The 22,843-nt window shown below is 39.9% G+C and overlaps 1 protein-coding gene across 3 annotated transcripts in view; it reads left to right on the top strand.

Moving 5' to 3' along the window:
- Positions 1–1,247: 1,247 nt before the first annotated feature.
- The window catches only part of MIER3 (mesoderm induction early response 1, family member 3), a 33,645-nt gene continuing 12,049 nt past the window's right edge, over positions 1,248–22,843 (top strand). Inside the window, exons 1-7 of one of the 3 annotated variants that reach the window (XM_006874659.1) lie at positions 1,248–1,281; positions 4,243–4,388; positions 14,720–14,854; positions 16,045–16,165; positions 17,974–18,059; positions 18,255–18,327; positions 20,303–20,454. In XM_006874659.1, coding sequence (XP_006874721.1) covers positions 4,290–4,388; positions 14,720–14,854; positions 16,045–16,165; positions 17,974–18,059; positions 18,255–18,327; positions 20,303–20,454 — 666 coding nt within the window. In that variant the 5' untranslated portion in view covers positions 1,248–1,281; positions 4,243–4,289. Of the gene's footprint in view, positions 1,282–4,227; positions 4,389–14,719; positions 14,855–16,044; positions 16,166–17,973; positions 18,060–18,254; positions 18,328–20,302; positions 20,455–22,843 lie in introns of all 3 variants that reach the window. The other 2 variants (XM_006874660.1, XM_006874658.1) reach the window with 2 other exon arrangements.

Genomic DNA, 22,843 nt, shown 5'->3' with positions numbered 1-22,843 from the left:
GAGAGCAGCCTCCCTCCGGGACTAGGCCGCGGCGGCTCCGGCCCCGGCTCAGCCGGACGACAGAACCGGGTAGGAGGCGGCGGCCCGCGGCAGCGAGCCCCGGCCCGGGGACGGCGCCATACCGGGCCCCTGGTCTGGTGACGCTGGTCGCCGGCGGCTCGGTGTCGACTCCCGGGTCTGGGTTGGATGGAAACCGGCCGAGCCCCCCCTTCGCGGCCGAATTGCAAAGCGGGGAGCGGGTTGCGCCACTGCCCCGCGGGAAGAGCGCGCTGCGCCCCTGGTCCGCCGGGCCGGGGCTGCGGCGCAAAGGGGCCGCACGCTTTACTTTGCTGCTCGCGCCCAGGCGAGCGGGATGCGCGACCGCCGGACTCCGCGGGAGACGAGCGGGACTCCCCGCCCCACAACCCAGGAGGTGTGGGAACCCCAGGGGTGAGGGGGGCTGACCGACACCTTCGTCGCCTTCTCCAGAAACGCAGGTCGATACCTTACTTTTCTCTTGGCTGAAGGAGGGAGGCCAGGAGAGCGAGGCTGCTCCGGCCATCTCCCCCGGGACAAGTGAGCTTGGGGGAGGGAGTGGCGCAGCAGGCTCCCCTTGGCCGGCGCTCTTGGGGGTGGGGGAGCCCCGTGGAGCCCGAGGAGGGGCTACACACTCTAGAGGAGCCAGCACCCTTGGAACTGAAGGGCTGCGTCTCGGACTTGGGAGGAAGGATGGGGGGCTCAAGCTTTGGTTTGGAGGCGAGTGTCCGGCTGTGAGCTGGCCTGTGCTCCAGGGTGGAGGACAGCCCTGAGTTGGGGTTCCCGAGCCCCAGGGGGTGGACTAGCCGCTTGAAGGTAGGGCCTCTTCCAGGAAAGGGTGTTGCATTTTGAGGAGGGGTCTGGGACACACGGAGGGGCGGTTGTGATTTGGGGGACTCTGGAGATGTCGGGGATGGGGGACCAGTGCTGCGAGCTGAGTGCGCTGGGCTTTGCTTCACTGCCTTGTAACTTTCTGAGCTCCAAGGGACGGTTTGGAGTTGCTTGTTAGACTCGGGGTTTCGTCCCGGGTCTGCGAGTTTGTACGCTGGGGACTTGGGGAGGAAGGCTAGGCAGCCAAGAGGGGGCCCGAAAGGGGCTGGGAGCGTTTGGAGCAAAGCTACGTCTTGCACTTTTGGCAGCTGCGGAGGAGCGCTCAGCTCCGCCTCCTCTGAGTCCTATTGCGGGCGCTACTGCTTCCCCGGGCTGCGCGATCTAACCACACGTTTTCTTCTCTCTCCTAGGCTTCTTTTGGAAGTTCGAGCCCAGGTTTGTCTTCTTTTTCTTACGTCTTCGGTGGGTCCCAGAGGGAATCTGCGTAATTGCAACTCAGAAATCCATTGCTGAAGGTTCCCCCATAAAAATTTATCCTGCAAGTTTTTCATTTGTTTTTAAGAGTTTCAGAGTGTAATAGGTAATTAAGTTGTTTGAAGAACAAACAGTTGTATTGTTCCCTTTTTCTTGTATATTGGAAACATACTTTGTTACTAGTAAGCCAATAACAGACGAGTTTTCTTTTAAGTAATATGTCTTTAATTCTCACCTATCTTGTATATTTTTTTTCTTCTTCACGTCTCAAACAATTAATTCTAAGTCAACTTTCCATTAACTTCAGCGATTTAGCTCAGATTTTAATTTTGGTTTCTTTCAGAGATTGACTATTAAGAATACGGGGCTGCTTAGACAGTGTCTCCCTATCTCCTCTTTTCTTGGTCTCTTTTTATTGAGAGAGGTCTGTAGATTGCTTTATCATTGCAAATGAAGAGTTAGTAAAACTACCTTAAATCAAAGGAGAAACAACTTCCATTTTGGCACAGAAAAGTGATCATTTTTTGGCTGTTTCTTAGATCACTTTAGAACAGTGTTTCTTAACCTTTTGATGATCAGGGACTTCTATCAGATTCTGGTGAAAGCAAGAGAGGCTCTACCCAGAACACTGCCCACATGCATAATTTGCACACTGCTTAAGGTTTGTGGAACCCCTGAAGCTGGTCAGTGGAGAGAACCTTTCAGCATGTTCAATTTTCATCCCATTTAGTCCCCCTCATGGCAGCCTTTTTTCCCACTCCAGGAAAAGCACCTCTTTAACTAGTCCAACTCAGACTTTTTAATGACTCTACTGAGAGTCACCTAGTTAATCGAGCCTGGACCAGGTCCCAAGTCATCTATTACAACATGGTGCTTAGAGTGAACATTTCATTTTCCTGGAATATTTCTTTTTGTATTTACTTAACTTTCAAGACCTCACTTGATTATCATTGAAACTATTTAAAAATAACCTCATCAAGAAAAAGAAATGTGTGTCTGTTTGTTAAATAACTGTTTATACCCTTACAGTATTGTTAAGTTGTGTAAAAAGTTTCTACAATTTTGAGGCAAGCATTTCTTTGTCATAACTGATGTCAAGAAAAGAATATTTATCTATCTGATGCCAAACATCTGGATGATAATGGAATTTTTCCATCTTGCATCACTGTCTGCGTTAGTTTGCAATCTGAATAAAAAGAAAAAAGACTGTGATTTTGGTGTCCAAATAGAGATGCATAAGCTGTTTTTAATCAATTAGTCAATTTTAAAAAGAATTTTAGAACTGGAGAGACTCTTGAGGTCGTTTAAGCCAACCTCTGTATTTTACAAATGAGGAACTGGATCTAGGCCCAGAAAGTTTAAATGACTTGCCTCAGTTCCCAGCAAAAGCCAGGACAAAGCCAGAAGTAGACCCTCAGGCCCTCCCATTTCTAGCCTTGTTGAATACCTTCCACTTTCTACATTAAGAGAGATCTGCTTTGGGCCAAGTGATCCAGGGTTAAAAGAATTATAATACATGCTACTCGCAAAGAAGTGAAAAAAGGTGCCATCAATTTAATTCTTGACGCTTATCATACTATAGAGACTTTCAGGAATACCTCAGAAACAACACACTATGTAATGAAAACTAGTGTGCTCTTAAGCCATTTGATAAACATTCATCTTGCATGTTTAAAATGAAGTTAAGTCATATATACCTCAACAGGTTTTAAAAGGAACAGATAGTTAAAAGTTAATTACTATAATAGAAACTTCTTAAAGAGTTAAGCATCAAAGAAATCATGTTATATTTAGGACTAATGATGAGAATTCTCTAATTCAAAATAAAAAACATTGAATTTTGTCTGTAGTTTGCCCATGTTGTTGTTGTTGTTAAGTGCCGTCGAGTAGTTTGCCCATAGTGAAAAAAAACCTGTTGACCTAGTAAGTGTTTTGGTAATGATTGCACATTATCCTCGAAGTTTGTTTGAAATTTCAAAATACTATTTGATGAAAATTTTAGCTTGAGTAATAAAAAGATCAAATATGTTGCATTGAATATGCTTCCTTCCGCTTCTGTCTTATCCCAACCCCAGATTCTAACACTTCTGTCACTGCTCTGAGAGTCTCTGGCCTAACTGAATTAGATTTCTAGAGCAGACAAATGGAGAAAAGCATGTTTTCCTTAAATTTTCATTTATTGGAATTATGGGTTTTATCCATTTCTCTTGGTTTTGGGATTATGCCGTTGACTTTACTTTCATCTATGAAAAATCATAGTTTTATAAATTATGTGAATAGACCAACGTGAAAGAGTATTGTAATGGGATACATCTTCCAAAGTCCTTTTAAAGAGTATATGGATATAGAGAGAGACTTTTTACATAGATTGCTTTTAAAGAAATTTATATTTATTCAATCGACTTGATTTCTGTTGTGTGTTTTTGTTTTGTTTTTTTTTTGTCTTTATTTAAGGATTAGTATTTGGATACAATTAATAATCTCTTTTCATGAAATATTAGCTTTATTGTATAATGGATTTTTATGAAGTCTATTCATGGAGATTTAATCTTTCTGACATTTTGCTATTTCTTTTAGACAAGTGTGTTAAACTAACTGATCAGCAAGCTTGGCTGTTTTTCTACTAGGACATTTATTTAGGACCACTCCTTTTAAATCACTTTGCAGTTATTACAAGTTATTTTCTCGTTGATTAGATTCCTTGTTAAAGTCTTTGTATATGACTTTGTCTTGTTCTTTTGCTGATTTGGCTATCTTTTCAAAACCATATGGTTTTACTTTATAAGCTATAAAATATATAGTAAATGCATTTAATAAAACACAGACATAAAAATTAAAGGGCACTGTCAGACAAACGCAAATCATTTTCTTGTGTAAATAGCCTTGTGAATTTGTAAAGTGATTCAGATTGTTTGGTTTCAGTGGGCTCTCTGTCTTCTGAAGATCATGATTTTGACCCCACTGCTGAGATGTTGGTCCATGACTATGATGATGAAAGAACTCTTGAAGAAGAGGAAATGATGGATGAGGGTAAAAATTTCAGTTCTGAAATTGAAGACTTAGAAAAGGTAAAAGGGTTTATTATGGTATTTTAGTACATGCTTATAGAAAAGATTTTAAAATTCTATTATTGAATTATTTTACATTCTACCTACAGTAAATATGACATTAACATCTTTGTTTTTGACCTAACTTTGGCAGAAAACACTGGTTTTCCTTGAACTCTAAGAGCTTATAGGCTAAAGGGGGATTAAAAAATGGGAGAAAAAAAATTTTTTTTTTAACTTTTTATTGTGAATTCATTGAAGGTTTACAGAGCAGATCATCAGTGCCACAGTCAACAAATCATATATTTTGTTTGATTTCAATGATTATAATCTCCTCCAAGTAGCAACACTTATCCCACTTCCTCCCTGTGGTTCTTATTTCCATTCCACCCTCCTTCCAACTTTTCTTCTTAGGTAACTGTTGCCCTTTTGATCTTGAATGATTGGCTTTGAAGGGTGGCCAAGGGTCATAGTCTTGTGTTCCTCCAGTCTCTTTCTGACTTGTAAGCCTGGACTATTTTATAATTTTGAGATTTGTTCGACATTTCCTCCCACTCTGTCCAGGACCTTCTAATGTAATCCCTTTCAGAGTAATTGGTAGCGGTAGCTAGGCACCATCTAGTTTTCTGGTCTCAGAATTATTATGACTGATGTTCACATGTTCCATTGGTCCATTTGGGCGATTTGATTCTAAGCATCTTCAATTCTTATCACTTTTCTTTCTTCTGCACATGAAGAGACCAATAATTACTTCTTAGATGGCCACTCATGAGCTTTTAAGATCTCACCAAAGTAGGATGTAGAACACTGTCTTTGTGGACTATGTTATGCCAGTTGACCATGGTGTCCCCTGAGACTATGGTCCTGAGTCCTCAGGCCCAGCAATTGATTGCCTTAAGGTATTTGATAGTATCTAATTAAAGTTTTCCTCATTTTGCTCCCTGTAGGGAGAAAAAATTTTAATATCATTGGCTAAAAACTATGAAAGAGGTATAAAAAGAAGATTTAGCCTCCCGTGGAAGTTCGGGAGGCTTATTGAATAGGCAAGACTTCTCTCCAACACTTCTCTCCTACATGGAGCAAAAATCCCAGGGCGTTGCTTGCTTGTGCCTTCTTGATTTGTTAAAGGTGGTGAGAAACAGTCCAGTTACAACATGATAAGAGAAGATGTTTGATATAAACATGTCTGACTACAGTTTAGTCCTGCAAATAGATGTTTTGTCAGTAAAGTAGTAAGAACTGAAAATTTTATTTACTATGTTAACCCAGTATTTGGGTAATCTGGTAGAGATTTTTATGAGCTAATAAATTGTATGTTTTGGACTTGTGGAGTTTATGGAGTTTGCAGTAATAACTGTATTTTGATCTTTATTTTGTGAGTGTTAAAGAAAATTGGGGATGATAATGCACCAGACTGCAAAGCTATTTGAACTGCAAGGTTTAAGCTCACCAGTTGCTCCTCGGAAACCCTATACAGGGTCGCTATGGGTCGGAATCGATTCAATGACACTTCAACAGCAACAGCATATACAGCAAAGCGTATACTCAGTTATTCACAAAAATACCTTGTTCCTAGTCCTGTTTCTTTCATTTTGCTTGTTATCCACAGTAATTCAATCTTTGCTTTGTAATATCTGTTACTGTGTTGGAAATTCAGAAAAGTTACATATTTCAGCTTCTCTATTTTGAATAGTTTTGCTTCTTGATAGTTTATGACACTCTTGGATATTGGGATGGAAAACTACAGATGACTTTTAAACAAGTTTTAGAAGTGATCCAAAATGCTTTCCTTAAAAGGCTGATCTTTCTCGCAGTGAGCGAGGGACAAGAGGAGCTATTCCTAAGAGTAACTGTCCAGTACTGGCTCTGGGTTGTAGTCTGATCTGTACCAAAAGCTTATTGCCCTCGAGTAACTTCTGATTCATAGCAACCCTATAGGAAGAGCAGAACAACTCCATAGGGCTTCTAAGACAAGAATCTATGGAAGCAGAGTGCCACATCTTGTTTTCTACAGAATGACTAGTGGGTTCAACCTGCCAAGCTTTGGGTTATCAGCCAAGTGCTTAACTACTAAGTGGTGAGGGCTTCATCTGATCTAAAGAGCAGCAGTGCAGATGTGGTCTCTCTCTTTATTCATGAAGCAAATGTAAAGAGGAAGAATCATTGCTTTGTAGAAGGAATTTTAAATAGTGTTTTAATTATTTCTGTATAATTTAAAATAATGCATTTCAAAATATTTTATTGAACCAGTGAATTAGATAGGATAAGCACTGGACTACTAACAGCAAGGTTGGCAGCTCAAATGCACCAGCCTTTGGAAACCCTCTACAGGATCACTGTGAGTCCAAACCATTTCAGCTTAACAACTACAGTGTGTTAACACCACCACTCATTGATCAATTTGTCTTACTGTGGTGGCAGTTGTATTGCTGTGATGCTGGACGCTAGGCCACCTGTACTTCAAATATGAACAAGTCACCCATAGAGAATAGGTTTCAGCAGAGGTCCCAGACTGAGACAGACTAGGAAGAAGGATCTGGCGATTTGCCTTGAAAAAAAATTAGCCAGTGAAAACTTTAAGAATAACAGTGGGCTACTGTGTGATACAGTGATGGAAGGGGAGTCTCTTGGGTTGGAATGTACTCAAAATGCAAGTGAGGAGGAGATGCTGTCTCAGAGTTGTTGATGTTAAGTGCTGTCGAGTCAGTTCTGACTCAGAGCGACCCTCTACAGGTTTTCCAAGGGGCGGTTGGTGGGTTTAAACTGCCAGTCTTGGGGTTAGCAGTCCAGTGCTTATTCTACAGCACCTCAAAGTAGAGGTGATGTGACCTTAATGATATGGAGAGAGTAAAGCGTTGGAGATGTGGTATGGCTCAGAATGAGAAGAAACAGCTGTGTACATCCATTAGTAATCAGAATGTGGAATGCACCAAGTGTGAATCTTGGAAAACTGGAAAACCATGAGAATGTAGTGGAACACATAAAGCTCAATATCCTAGGCATTTATGAGCTAAACAAGCTGGTGTTTGCTCTTTTGAATCAGATAATCATGTGGTCTACTATGCTGGGAATGACGAATTGAAGAGGAACACTGTCACATTCATTGTCAAAACGAACATTTCAACATCTCTCCTGAAATACAACACTGTCAGTGATGGGATAATATCTATATACCTACAAGGAAGGTCAGTTAGTACCACTGGTATTAGATTTATACATCAAACACTAATGCCAAAGATGAAGAAACTGAAGATTTTTACCAATTTGTGCAGTCTGAAATTGATCAAATATGCATCGAGATGTATTAATAATGGTGATTGGAATGCAGAAGTTGGAAACGAAGAAAAGTGTCAGCAGTTGGAAAATACTCGTCACTGGAGACTACATGATAGAACTTTGCAACATCAGCACCTTATTCATTCATTGCAAATACCTTTTTTCAGCAACATAAACACTGACTGTTCACATGGACCTCGCCAGATGGGGTACATAGAAATCAAATCAACTATATCTGTGAAAAGAGACACTGGAGAGCTGAATATTGTCAGTCAGAACAAGTACAGGGGTCACTGTGGAACACACCATTAATTACTTATATACAAGTTCAAATTGAAGCTGACAAATTTAAAACAAGTGCATGAGAGACAAAGTGTGACCTTCATGTACCCTATCTGAATTTAGAGACCATCTCAAGAATAGCTTTGACAAGTTCAAAACTGATGACCAAAGACCAGATAAGTTTGCATGACATCAAGGACACCATATATGAAGAAAGTAAGAGGTCATTAAAAAGACAGGAAAGGAAGAAAAGATCAAAATGAGTATCAGAAGACTCTCTAATACTTGCTTATGAATGTAGAATAGCTAAAGCAACTGGAAGAAATACTGAACAGAACATTTAAAAGAGCAACTGGAGAAAACAAAGTAAAATATTTTAATGAAACATGCAGTGACCTGGAGTTGGAAAACCAAAAGGGAAGAACAACCTTAGCATTTCTCAAGCTGAAAACACTGAAAAAAAGAGTTTAAGTTGAAATGTTGAAGGATTCAATGGGCAAAATACTGAATAACACAGGAAACATCAAAGATGGAAGGAATACATAGTTACTGTACCAAAAAGAATTGTTTTCAGGAGGTAGCATATGACGAAGAACCAGTGATATTGAAGGAAGAAATCCCAATGTTGCTGAAGGTACTGGAGAAAAGCAAGGTTGCAGGAATTAATGGAAACCCAGTTGAAATGCTTCTACCAATGGATGCAGAGCCAGGGGGGCTTACTGGTCTATGTATGCCAAGAAATTTGGAGAATAGATACCTGGCCAATGGACTGGAAGAGATCCATATCTGTGCCCATCCCAAAGAAAGGTGATCCAACAGAATATAGAACTTCTAAAATAGTGTCATTAATACCACATGCAAGTAAATTTTTCCTGAAGATAATTCAAAAACAGTTGCAGCAGTACATCAACAGGAAATTCAAGCTGGATTCAAATGAGGATGTGGAATGAGACCTATTACTGATGTCAAATGGATTCTTTTTGAAAACAGAATACCAGAAAGATGCTGATCTGTGTTTTATAGAGTATGCAAAGGCACTTAAATATGTGGATTGTAAATTATAGATGGCATTGGAAAGAATAGGACTTGCAGAGCACTTATTTTCACTCATACAGAACCCAGAGGCAGTACTTCCAACAGAAAAAATGCAAACTGAATGGTTTAAAATCAGGAAAGGTGTGTGTCACCTTATTTATTTAACCTGTATGCTGAGCAAAAATTTGAGAAACTGAACTGTATGCAGCATCAGGATTGAAGGAAAGGCTCATTAGCAACCTGCAGTTGCAGATGATACAACCTTATTTGCTGAAACTGAAGAGGATTTGCAACACTGATGATCAAAGACTATTGCCTTCAGTATGAATTATACCTTATAAAGAAAACAAAATTCCTCACAACTGGACAATATGTTATATCATGATAAAGAAAAGTTTGAAGTTGTCAAGCATGTCAGTGTATTTGGAGCTACAATTGACACATAGAAGTTGCAGTCAAGAAATCAAATAATGTATTGCATTGGGCAGACCTGGTGCCAAAACCCTCTTTAAAGTCTTAAAGAGCAAAGATGTCACTTGGAGGACTAAGGTGTGCCTGACCAAATCCATGGTATCCAATTGTCTAATATACGTGCGAAAGCTGGACAATGAATAAGGAAGATCAGAGAAGAATTGATTCTTTGCCAGAAGAACTAACACATTTTTCTTGGAAGAAGTACAGCTAGAGTGCTCCTTAGGAGCTAGGACTGTGAGATTTCGTCTAAGGTAATTTGGACTTGTTATCAAAAGGGACCTGGAGAAGGATATCATGCTTGGTAAAGTAGATGATCAGCGAGACAAAGGAAGATCCTCAATGAGATGGATTGACACATTGGCTGCAAACTGAATCCAAACAGCTACAATTGTGAGGCTTGCTTCGGATGGTCAGTATTTGGTTCTGCCGTACATAGGGGTGGCTTTCAGTTGAAACTGACTTGATTGACATCACCTAACAAAAACATGTTAAATAGCCTTATGGATTGGTGTTAATATTCATTTACAAAAATTATGTTTTTATATAATATTTTTATAGACTAAAAATATAGTCTAAATTGTGCTGATAAACTATTTTGTATAGCACATGGTATGGAAAATAAGAGAGTCACAAAATCAGCTTTCTTATAAAAAATTACTTTGTTGTAGATAGTATAGATTATGTAACTAGACTTTAGTTACTAAACATAACAAAATTAGATTTATTGCATATGCCTTACATGTTTTAAATTTTTCGTGCTACTATTTTATAAGTGGCTGTAATTTAAGAGTCCTAGACTTATAATTAAAACTTTAAAAAAAAATAGTTTTTTCCACTCTTTTGCTCTTTAATATAGAGATTCCCCCACGCCTTGTACATCGTGGGGAAGTTGCAAAAATTTAGAAAAGCATAGATAAAATATCTTTTCTGTCACTTAGGTTTCAGCGTAGGTTCTTCATTTAAAATTTTTTGAGCTGAATGAAAGAAAGGTGATAGGTATGTTGTTTTTCCAGTTTCTTTTTTAGGTGTCTTGACGGCTATTGTTGTTGTTGTTAAGTACCATGGAGTCAGTTCTGATCCATAGTGACCCTCCACAGGGTTTCTGAGGTTGTAAATCTTTACGGGAACAGAAAGCCTCATCATTCTCCCTCAGAACAGCTGGTAGTTTTGAACTGCTGACCTTGAGGTTAGCAGCCTGATTTGTAACCACTGTGCTACCAGCTATTATATTTGTCACTAAATTTGATTAATGTCTTACTTAGGTGATTTCATTTGATCCATTCAGCAACCCCTTCAGGTGTGTCAGTCAGACCATAGTGTGATTTTTTTGGCCTAGGAGCCATGGTGATTATAAGGTGTACGGTGTAGAAACACCATGGCTAAGGTGAGATTGTATTCTCGAGCGGGCCAAAGTTGAGTGTTTGCTTACTTGCCAGTAGGTTACTGGTTTAGGCCCACCAGACGTGCCTCAGAAGACAGACCTGGTAGTCTGTGGCAGTCACAGCCTTGAAAACCCTTTGGAGCACTTGTCGGGCGGTAACCAGTCAGAGTCAGCTCCATGACCCCTTTTGATTTTCTATATGTAATGATAAATGAGGGAACTTCAGAAAATTCATGGGAAAATCACGTTATCTTTTAATTCTATTTTTCCATGAACTTTTTGAACTTTCCTTGTATATCATGTTGTTACATGTCATTGTGTCAGTTTCCGACTCATAATAACCCTTTGTAGGGTTTCTGAGGCTTTATCTCTTTGAGGGGGCAGAAAGTCTCATATTTCTCTTGCAGAGCAGGTGGCAGGCTTGAACTGTGGACCATGTGGTTTGCAGTCCAGGGCTTATCATATGGAGCCACTGAGCACTTCCTTGTTCAGGGTAATAGCTAGCCATTAGTCTCCAAATCTCATGCTTTCTGTGCCTAACTCTTCACCTCATAAAACAGTCTGTTTATAAATGTGACTAGACTCAAAGGTGCCCCTTAAAGCTTAAATAGATTCAATGAAATACCCAAGAAAAAAACAAAAAAATTCATATACCTGAGATAAAGTGCTGGGTCAGATTTCTAAGTTGATCCGAGTACCATCTAATCTCAGACTTCAAGATTTACAAATTCAATTTTTAAAAATTATTTTTGTACTTGAAAAGTTTTGGACTAATATTTTCTTATTAGACGCTAATAGAAATCTCATTTGTGAAGTTCTTTAGAAGCCGGGTTCAAGTTTTCCACTTTTGCTTAAGAAGTTTTTGCACAGACAGTGTCTGTTTTAGCTCCAGCACTTTCTGGGTGGACATGGTGCCATCCCTCAGACTGGTTAGAAGGTTTCTACCACCATCCCCTTCAACAGATTGCACTTGTGTCTTTATGGGAAAAGTAGAGGTTTTCATGAGGTGACTACTGAGAACCTCCTGCTCTTCCCACCCACAACCTTAACTTTATACTCATTCTTCCATCTTTCCATCCTGTCCTGTAAGTGTCTGTCACATCGCAGTCTAATCCCTTCTGACCTAAGTTTATCTTTCTACTGATTTTTTTTTTCCATTTCACATGTTTCCTGTTTGAAAGACATTCCCTTTGACCCAGTGTTGCCCTCAGCTGTTCTGCTGTCATAACCAAGCTTCAGAGATGTGTACTGTGCTTTCTTCTTCCACCAGCTGTGAGATCACCCATAATTCCTGGTTGTCAAATACGAAGCCTGCCTTTATCTTCTTGTTTCTCCGTGGTATTGACCATGCCTGATTTCTCAACACTTCCTAGTTTTCAGAAACCTACTGTCCTTAGGAGTCCTGGAGTGGTGCTGCAGGATAATGCGCTGAACCGCAAGGTCAATTTGAACCGCAAGATCGGTGGTTCAAATCCCCCCAGATGCTCCGTGGACCCTATATAGGGTTGCTATGAGTCAGAGCCACTTTGACGGCACTTAACAACAACTGTCTTTCAGTTCTACTTTTGATATTTTCCTCTATCTTATTTATGACTTTGCTTTCTTTGCCCACATTTTAATTGATGGCATTTCTTAGGCTTCTAGCTTTTGCCTTCTCACTCTCTTGGTAATCTCATTCAAGTCCACTGCTTCCAATTGGATCATAAACTCATTATCCACCATTTTACCCAACAGCCTCTGGTATTTCAGTCTCATAATGGTGCTGTAGATCCTATCCTCTCTGACCATAAATCTGCCAATCTGTTTAGACTGCTGTGTGTCTTTCATTTACTTCTTAATATCAGGTAAGTCAGCATACAGTAGATTTTTTTTCTTGAAATTTCTCTCAGAGAGTTTCCTTCCGTAGTTAAGGTTCTCATTCCTCTGTTTTTTCTAGAATGGTGATGGTGGTTATGTGCTGTGGAGTTGGTTCTGACTCATAGCGACCCTGCATAGGGTTTCCGAGGTTGTAAATCTTTATGGGAACAGAAAGCCTCATCTTTGTCCCGTAGAACAGCTAGTAGTTTTGAACTGCTGACCCTGAGGTTAGCAGACTGACTCATAACCACTAGGCTCTAGATTAGTATTTCTAAAATGCAAATCATGTTTAAATATTTCTAGACACATCCGATTACATAAAGAGTAATATATCCAAAAGTTCTAATAAAGCACTGATCGGCTTCTCCTTTTCTCTGGGCCCTCTCCCTGGGGTGAGCCGGTCAACTCCTGTGGCTTTAAGTATCATCTACTTGCTAATGAAGGCCAGATTTGTATCTTAAGCCTAGCCAGTTCCTAGCTCCAGGCTCCTGGCCAACTTGACTTTTCCACTTGGATGTTTCCTAGTCCTCTCAAACTTTACATGTGTCTTCTGCAGAACTCTGGTTGGCTTTTGTTTTGTTTTTATTTGCTTCTAAAACCTTTTCTTCCTTTAGTCTTTTGGATATCAGTAAAAGGTAACACTAGACAATTGCTCAAATACAAATCTGAAGGGTCTTCCTTCCCCCTTTTCCTTTTATCCCCCCATATAATAACCCATTTTGGAATCAAGATGGGTTATTACATGGGGGGATAATCCAAACTATATCACATCTGTTCACATCTCTCCATGTCTCTCCCACTAATCGTAGCATGAATTATCTAAGTGGTCTCCTGTTTCTCCCTACACCCCCGAACTTATCTTCTATCAGCTGTGTGGTATTTAAGAAGAGATACAGGTATGCCCCTTCCTTTCTAGAACCCTCCAGTGACTTCCCATTGCCCTGCAAATACAGTCCAAGTTCTTTCCCTGACATGAAGGCCTTCGTGATCTGCCCCCTTCTCTCTTTCCATTCTCCCTTGGGCCATACTCCTGTACTCAGACCATGTGGCTTCGTGGGAAACCATCTTCAGACTTTGTGTGTTGTGTGTCTTCTCTTGGATTGTTCTTCAGAGGACTGGCCACTTCTCAAACTTCATGTGGAGGTGGTGGTGGCAGCAGTGGTGTGCTGTGGAGTTGACCCCAACTCATAGCAGGAAGCCTCATCTTTCTCCCACAGAGCACCTGATGGACTCAAACTGCTGAACTTTCGGTTGGCAGTCTAACACATAATACCATGCAGAGCAGCCAGTAAGAGCAGTGGGGCCTGGGATTCGCACTTAGAACTAAGCTTCTGTTTTCTCACCTGTAACATAATGGTCACATAGAAGCTTCTAGCAGTTCGAAACTACCAGGCATTCCTCAGGAGAAAGATGAGGCTTTCTGCTCCCGTAAAGACTTACAGCCTTGGAAACCCTATGCAGTGTTGCTGAGTCAGAACCGACTCCACGGCACACCACCACCACCTCCACAGCCGATGACTTTGAGGCCTTTGGGAGAACTGGCATGAAATATAATAGATATTGTAGCATGATGATAAAAGAGGTAAAATTATGTTTTGATTGTTAAGTATAAATTGCTGGTATTAATAAATATTCAGTAAAGGTTTCAGTTAGAAATCTTCTAATTAATTTGAAGAAAAAACCAAGTAGTCAGCTGTTAACTACAAAGGAAACAAGCTGCAGTGATCGATCGGTTAATTGGAAATGTTTTTAAGGCCAATTTTTATACAAAGGTGAAGTTTTTTGTTTTTAATTTTGCACAAAAAAAATGTTTGGGAATTTTTGAAAAGTGAAATGATGCTGGAAAATAAAAAGTAAAGTAAATTGTTAGGCTTTGGTTGTTATAGCTTTAGGTCTTTGGTGCTGTTTTCTGGCAGTAGTACAAAATGATAAACTACGTGTTGGCTTTGTGGGTACTGCTGATGTGACCATGTACTTTAAGAACATGTAGGGCCTCCCAGTCTTGTGACAGCTTACTGAATTTGTGTTTGTGCCCTGGCTTGGCTAGGAAGGAAGCATGCCTCTAGAAGATTTACTGGCGTTCTATGGCTACGAACCTTCCATTCCAGCAGTTGCAAATTCCAGTGCAAATAGCTCCCCAAGTGAACTTGCAGATGAGCTGCCAGATATGACGCTAGACAAAGTAAGTACAAGCATTTAAAAGGAAAATTCGGAATCTATTTTATCTTGGACTGTATTTCATTTGTAATCCCCTTAACTTAGCATTTTTCTGAAATGTAAACTTCTTACTGACCCACCGCCCTGATAATTTAGTTGGTTAATTTAAATAAACAATGTTGGGCTTTGTACTACTTGCAGTGAAGTAGTAGCTTCCTAAGACTTCGAATGGCTGAAGTTTTTACTGGCAATGTTTTCCTCTTTCCTGTGCAAACACTTTGTATCTAAACTTAGATTTTGTCTAAACTTCTTTTGACTTCAAAATCCCTTAGAAGCCTTCAAACCCAAACTTTTTAGTTGGGTAGTTGGAGAAAAGTTCTGAATTCTTGGTCTCTGGGAGTTAAGGCAGCGTTAGCAGCCGAAACCAGAGTGGTATATTCCTCACATGGGCTGCTGGTGGGGAGGCCTGGGCCCTGCTGATCAAAATCCACACAACTCCAGTCTCTGCTAACAGACCACTGGGGCCGGTGGGGCTCTCCCTCCCTGGAAAGTTTCCCTGCCATTTGGATCTCAGGCCAGGAAAGGAATCCTCAGCCTGGATCTTCTCCCTGAAAGTTACATCATTCCCACTTTTGGTGACAAACATTTGGCAGTCAGATGTGCTGTCAATGTACCACATACTTTAATGACCACACGACAGCAATATGCATGTCTGTGTACCAGGCGCAAGGATGACTAGAGACGTCCATAAATGCTAATTCAAACTTGATGCTTTTAAAATTCTGTCAAATTGTTGGAAGAGTGGAGTTTGGAGGCATTGTTTTCCAGTTTTGTTTTATTTCTGTTGACAAAAAGTGGGTATAATTATTAATCACTTAGAAGTCACATTTTGTTTTCGTTTATAAATTCGGTAAGAATTAGCTTGCGATTCTTTAGGTAAACTCAGCACACCCACAAATTAAGCAAATTGTTTCTGTGACAAGCATCAGTGTACAATAGTATATAGTTAGTAAATATATCTAATGGAGTATAGTTATTAAATATGTCACTAAATGTAAATGTTATTAAATAACTATTGCACATGAAGTAAATTATAGGATAATTTCAAATGTACTTTTCTCCAAACTGAAGGGCCTTTTTCCGAGAAGCACACTTTTCTTAATTAATTAGATACAATAATTCCTAATTCTTAACACTGCCTTCCTACTCTTCTAGGAGGAAATAGCAAAAGATCTGTTATCAGGTGATGATGAGGAGACTCAGTCTTCTGCAGATGATCTGACACCATCTGTGACTCCCCATGAGACTTCTGAGTTCTTCCCAAGACCTTTGCGATGTAAGAGCCGGGTCATTACCGATTACTTGTAGCATTGAGGACATTCTATTCCGTTCAGTAGCTTATGTCAAAATATTCTAAGTGTTTTACTTAAGTGAAACAAAATACTAATATAATACGAACAAAATTATAACTTTCTTAGCGGGATATAGAGCCTTCATGGCATAGTAGGTTACATGTTGGGCTGCTAACCACAAGGTCAGCAGTTTGAATCCACCAACCACTCCTCGAGAAAAAGATGAGGCTTTGTGCTCCCATAAAGATTTGGTGGTAGGTGGTGGTGTGCTGTGGAGTCGGTTCCGACTCAACAACCCTGTATAGGGTTTCCGAGGCTGTAATTCTTTACGGGTGCAGAAAGCCTCCTGGTAATTTCGAACTGCTGACTGTAGGGTTAGTAGCCTGACTCGTAACCACAGCGTCAGAAATCCCGTAAAGGTTTACAGACTTGGAAACCCTACATAGAGGTGGTGTGACTAACTATGAATCGGAATTGACTCCACGGCACACAGTTGCCACCTCCATCATGTAAGTCATTCATTATGGAATCCAGGTGTGGAGCTGTAGGATAAGCACTGGACTGCTAACCACAGGGTCCGTGGTTCAGATCCACTAGCCACTCCCAAAAACCTGATAAAAAGTTGTTATGAGTTGGAACCAGCTCAAAGGCACTGAACAACAGTGGGATTTAGGTGAATTGATATGCTATTTCAAAATTAACACATTCATTTCGTTTTCCAAAGCTCTTTATTTTCTTTCCCAAGACTCATCTATTACTATGGTAACCAGTCTTAATGCAACTGTCAAATTTTATAGAAACATTGTTTTGGTATCTGTTACATGGCTCCTGCTCTCCTGGTTTTGAAAGCTATCAGTGCTCAAAAAGGTTTTCTTTTTATCTATAATTATCCATTTGACTCTCTAAGAAAACTTTTTTTCTCATAGATCTTTGTGCTATCCTTTGAGGGATTTCAGTAATAATTACAAAGATCTGAAGTACCTAAAGAGGCACAGTAAAGGCTCTGGACAGGAAAGCTCTGTTGGTTTCCTGGTGAGTGGCTAGCATGTCCTCATTAGGACAAGGAGACTCTGAGGTGGGAATTCTCCTAGGCTTTGCCTTATGCATTTCTTTATTGGCATCCTTTGTCTTAGAATAAATCTATATTCATAAGTATGCCCCCCCCACCTCCTCAAAATAAAAGAAAAGGCTTTGAACTGAAATAGCAATTCCTTATACACAGTATAGGACTAGATCTCATTTATCTTTTTAAGGTTTTCTTATGGTAGAAGAACTGTTCAGTTAACAAATTCAAATACATATATTTTGCACATGCACTTGAAAACACAGTTGTGACCACCTTAGATGGAAGCTCTGTGTGTGGATCCTTCTGGCTTAGTGTAATCAGAACCCCGATGCTTTATATTCTGTTTAAGAAAACCAACTATTAACAGTACACCGTCCCAATTTTAAGGGTCTGATACACTTTTTTAGTGTTTTCAGCATCTTCTTCTGACTACAGAAACATGAGAGCAATGCAAGAGATTTAGTATATTGACTTTGAGCTGGCACTGTGGGTTAATGCGCCAGACTGAAAAGCTGCTTGAACTGCAAGGTTGGTGGTTCAAGCTCACCAGCTATTCCTTGGAAATTCTATACAGGGTCACTGTGGGTCGGAACCAGTTAGACTGCACTTAACAACAACTTTGAGCTAATTGATTCAACACATTTTTACAGAATACCAGGTGCTGCAAAAATAGGCCATCAAAACCTTTTTAAATTTTTAAATTTTCTTTTCTTTTCCTTTTTTAAGCAAACACTACATGTGATGGGGATAAGGAATCAGAAGTTGAAGATGTTGAAACAGACAGTGGTAACTCACCTGAAGATCTGAGGAAGGTGAGACACTCTCATAACTTAATAGATCATGTGGACTCATGTAGCTCTAAGGAATTATTTCTAAAAGAACTTAAGGTAATTTTGTTGTTGCAAGATCAAGTTTCTTTTGACTTATAGTAACCAGTCATTGAGTGAGGCTAAAAACAGTTATTTATTTTTACAGTGAATTATTTTTACTTTTTAATTTTCCTGTAGGAAATTATGGTTGGTTTACAATATCAAGCAGAGATTCCCCCTTATCTTGGAGAGTATGATGGAAATGAAAAAGGTAAGGAAGTCTTTTGATTTCAGTAATGTTCACTAGACCCATAAATTTGTTTCTTTAAATATCTGATTGCCTATCAACCAAAGCAGTATAAAGATCAATTTAGGATCAGGGTTAACTTCTAAGGTGGGTTATTCAGGCCTGCCTTAAGAAAACTGTTCAAATTAACTGTGTGAATCTGAGACCCACCTGCTAGTCTAAGTGCTTCTTAGTCAGTATGCTCTGCACCTGATAAACTCTTTTTAAGTCGCAATCTCCTGGCCCACATCTTGCTCCTATAGAAAAGGACTCAGTCTCATCACTGGAAGAATGAGAACGCCAGGGGTATAATCCTTTTGGAAAGAAAACTCTTGAGGAAAAAATAAAATGGAAAACACTTGCTTGCTCTAGCCCTAAAAGTACAGGAGGAGCAGTGTAAGGATTTGACTGCTTTAGCTGCACCTTACAGCCTTACTTGGTATACTGAATGTACTCAGTTTTTCTTAACATTTTTTGGTAGAGGTCAACTCTAGTTGGTTCTGAAAATACGTAGGGATGTAATGATAGGCAAAAAAATGAAGTATGCCGTCCTTGCTGTTGTCATGTGCCGTGGAGTCGGTTCCGACCCATAGTGACCCAGTACAGGGTTTCCGAAGCTGTAAATCTTTACGGGAGCAGAAAGCCTCATCTTTCTCCCATGGAACAGCTGGTAGTTTCGAACTACTGATCTTGAGATTCGCAGCCCAGTTCGTAACCACTGCGCTACCAGAGCTGTCCTAGCTGGACTCAAAAACCAAGTCAGTTTGGAATCGTCCCATGGGTATTGGGCCTTTTCCCTGATCTGATCTTCTGATGGTAGGAGGTTGGAAGCAGCACAGCAAACCCGGCTCTCTGAGTCCATTCCTCTCCTCTGTGCCAGGCCATTTCCCATTTAAAGGAGAAGAGACTGGTACCCTTGGGTCATTAGCCTGAGCAGCCACCAGAAAAACTGTTCTCCTACTTTCAGAATGATGGGGGACAATTGCTGACTGGCTTCAGATGCCCCAGCCTCTCTCTCTCTGTCCACCATCCAAATAGCACATACAGCCCTCACCCTCTTCCGCCCCAGTCCAAACTCAGTAGGACCTTAGGAGATAATAATCTCTGCCCCACACACCTCTCTGAAAAAATTTATCCTGTTGCTTCACAGGCAATGTGGTTTTCACTTTGCTGCTAAGTCGGAATGATCATCCTTGCCTCTTAAATGCTGAACAATAAAGCACTTCTTACAGTCCCTGCTATTTAGGAAGCTCTCAATACAAGATTCTTCGCAGATGTATTTAGTAGTTATCATAGACTTGGAGAATGGGTTGCATGGGCAACAGTGGGGTGATGGTTGGACCATCCAGATGACTTTATTGTAGTGGCTTTGAGTAAGGTCGCTGGTGTGTCCTTTAATAAACTGTAAACCTGATTTTAGTGATGCTTTTGTTTACTAATGTATCAGCCTCTTTTAAGAGATCATAGAAAGTTGATTTCTCTGACTGCTTATCATTCTTTCTAAAACCTCCCTAGGAAGTTCTGATTAAACAGCTTTGGAAATTCATAATGGATAATGGTTTTTATTATTGGCAGATGACCTTTTTGCTTTTTGTGATTAGGGATCTCAATTTAAAATTTAAATGAGGTTGTTAAAGAATACACATAGGCTATTTTTACTCCTTCATTATAAGATTATAAGATATAGCTACTGGATTTTCTATTAGACTTTACTAGGCATGTAAAGCTTTCTGATTGGTCAGTAAATCTAGCCATGATAAAGCTACTTACTCTTACCACTGGAACTCATAATAATATTTAAAAGGACTTTTTAAAACTCTTACTAATGAAAGACTCTACTTGCGTGATAATCATAATGCTTATGCCTTTAAAGTTATTTACTAGCCCCTCTGCATAATGTATCAAGAAAGAGGAAGAAGAGTTGATGTGTGTCATCACTATTTTTAATGTTCTTTACCAGTGAATGAAAATGAAGACCAGTTACTTTGGCGACCTGGTGTGGTTTTAGAGAGCAAAGTGAAGGAGTACCTTGTGGAGACTTCATTAAGAACTGGAAATGAAAAAATTATGGATCGGCTTTCTACAGGAACACACACAAGGGACAATGAACAGGTATACTTCAGTTTTTGCTGAAACATGATGTTGTTATATTTAGACTCAAATATTTCTTGTAAACTGTATGTCTCTTTCTGATAGGTTTTTAAAACTTGCATTTAAACATTTAAAGACTAGCAAATCATAAGCCAAAGACTAACCAGTATCCACAGCTTCATGCCTTGTCATTTTCCTGTATGTTGTTGTTAGTGCCATTGAGTCAGTTCCAACTCATAGAGACCCTGTGTAGGTTTTCCAGGGAGCGACTTGTGGGTTTGAACCCCTGAACTTGTGGTTCAAACCAATCTTGAGGGTGTGTGCTTATCCTACAGTGCCACACCAGGACTCCTTTTTGTATATATCTAAACACATGATTGTGATTTTACTAAAAATACCATCTTGTATCTTTTTAGTCATTTAACCGTACTGTCCTTTGCCATTAAGAATTCTTTAATAACTTCATTTATGTTAACTGTACATATGCCCCTATAGTTGTAATATCACTTATTTAAATATTCTCTTGGTCGGACTTTCAGATTCATGATAAAAGTATTCTTTAAATTATTCTTGGACTTTATTCAAAAGCAAAGTTAATGTCTATTAAGAAAGTACAGGCAAACCTTGGAGGTTGTGAGGGTTTGGTTCCAGACAACTGCAGTAAAGTGAATATCAATAAATTGTATCATGTGAATTTTTTTGTAGTCTATTAAATGTGCAGTAGCATTATGGAAAGCTCTCATATATTGTGAGAATTACTCAAATGTAACACTGGCTTGAGTGTACCCCAAGGAGACAGCTATCACAGTGCTGCAAGTGGCACGGGGGCTCCATGGAGACTGTTCTGCTTGGAAGACCCTCAGTGACACGTTCTGACACTTTGTCTAAAAGAGTGGATTCAAGCATAGCATCAATTGTGAGGATGGTGCAGGGCCGGGCAGTGTAATGTAACGTTCAGTTGTACATGGGGTCGCTGTGAATCGGAACCAACTTGATGGCAACTGACAACGTAGCACTAATATCATTTAAAAAGAAAAGTAACAGAGACATGAAGTGAGCACATGCTGTGGCACCAGTACACTTGTTAGACTCAAGGTTGCTACTAACCTTCGATTTATAACAAGTATTATCAGTGAAGTACAGTGAAGAAAAGTGCAATAAAATGAGGTATGTGTATATAAACTTGATAACGAGCATTTCATTAGCTTGTGCACAGTACTCCCCTGACCACATGTGGAGTGGGAGAGGGCAGTATTGCTTATTACAAAACCAAAATCAAGAGCAAACCCACCGTACAGCAACCTTCTAGGATGGAGTAGAACTTCTCGCTAGGGTTGCCGAGGTTCTAAGTTTTTAAGGAAGCGGACTCCCTCATCCTTCTTCTGTCAGAGCTGCTGGTGGGTTCAGACTACCACCAGAGATCCTTTTAAAGTTTTTTAATGTTTCCAGTTTTTCCCCTCAGATATAATTTTGCCCTATTTTGGTACCCTTTTCACTCCATATTGCCAACCTAGGTTATCCTGACTAATGAATACTCAGAGAGTTAAAATCCAACTAGAATTCCCAAAAACACAAAGTACTAGCCTAACTTTACAGTATATTGTCTATTGTCAAAAAGAAATTCCATTGGGTTTTTGCATTAATATTTATGTTTATGCATTAATTTTGGAAGAATTGTTGTTGCTAAATGCTATTAGTTCTTACCCATAGAGACACTGTATAGGCTTTCCGAGGAGTGGCTGGTGAGCTTGAACCACCAACCTTGCAGTTCAAACCCACTTTGCAGCCCAGTGTATTAGCCCACAGCGCCACACATTTATGCATTGATTTTGGAAGAATTACCACAACACTACAAGAACATGATCTGACTCTGCAGTTATTTGAATATTTTTCCTCACTTGCTCATTAACTTAATTCTTAGATATCTTTTGTGCATGTATACAAGCGGACTTCAGAAAGTTTGTGGGAAAATCCACTCTTTTTTATTTCATTTTTTTGTTAGTTTTTTGAAGACCCTTGCATTTAATGCTGTTGTAAATGAGATCTGTTGTCAGGTGCCATCAAGTCGGAACCAACTCATAGCGACCCCATGCACAGCACAACGAAACAATGTCCAATCCTGCACCAGCCTCACTACCGCTGCCACACTTGAGTGCATCAATGCTGCCACCTGGCCAATCTATCTCGTTGGGGGTCTTCCTCTTTTTCTCCGACCATCCATCTTACCCAGCATGACATTCTTTCCAAAACAGATCTATTGGTTCTTTTGGCAGTCCATGGCACTTTCAATATTCTCCTCCAACACCACAACTCAAAGGCTTCTTCTACTATCTTCTACGATCTTCCTTATTCACTGTCCAGCGTTCGCATCCATATGAGGTTATTGAAAATACCATGGCTTGGGTCAGGC

Source organism: Chrysochloris asiatica, unplaced genomic scaffold, assembly GCF_000296735.1.
Source record: "Chrysochloris asiatica unplaced genomic scaffold, ChrAsi1.0 scaffold00291, whole genome shotgun sequence".
Lineage (NCBI taxonomy): Eukaryota > Metazoa > Chordata > Mammalia > Afrosoricida > Chrysochloridae > Chrysochloris > Chrysochloris asiatica.
Note: the sequence above shows the minus strand (reverse complement) of the source record. Positions and strands in the feature narration are given on the sequence as shown.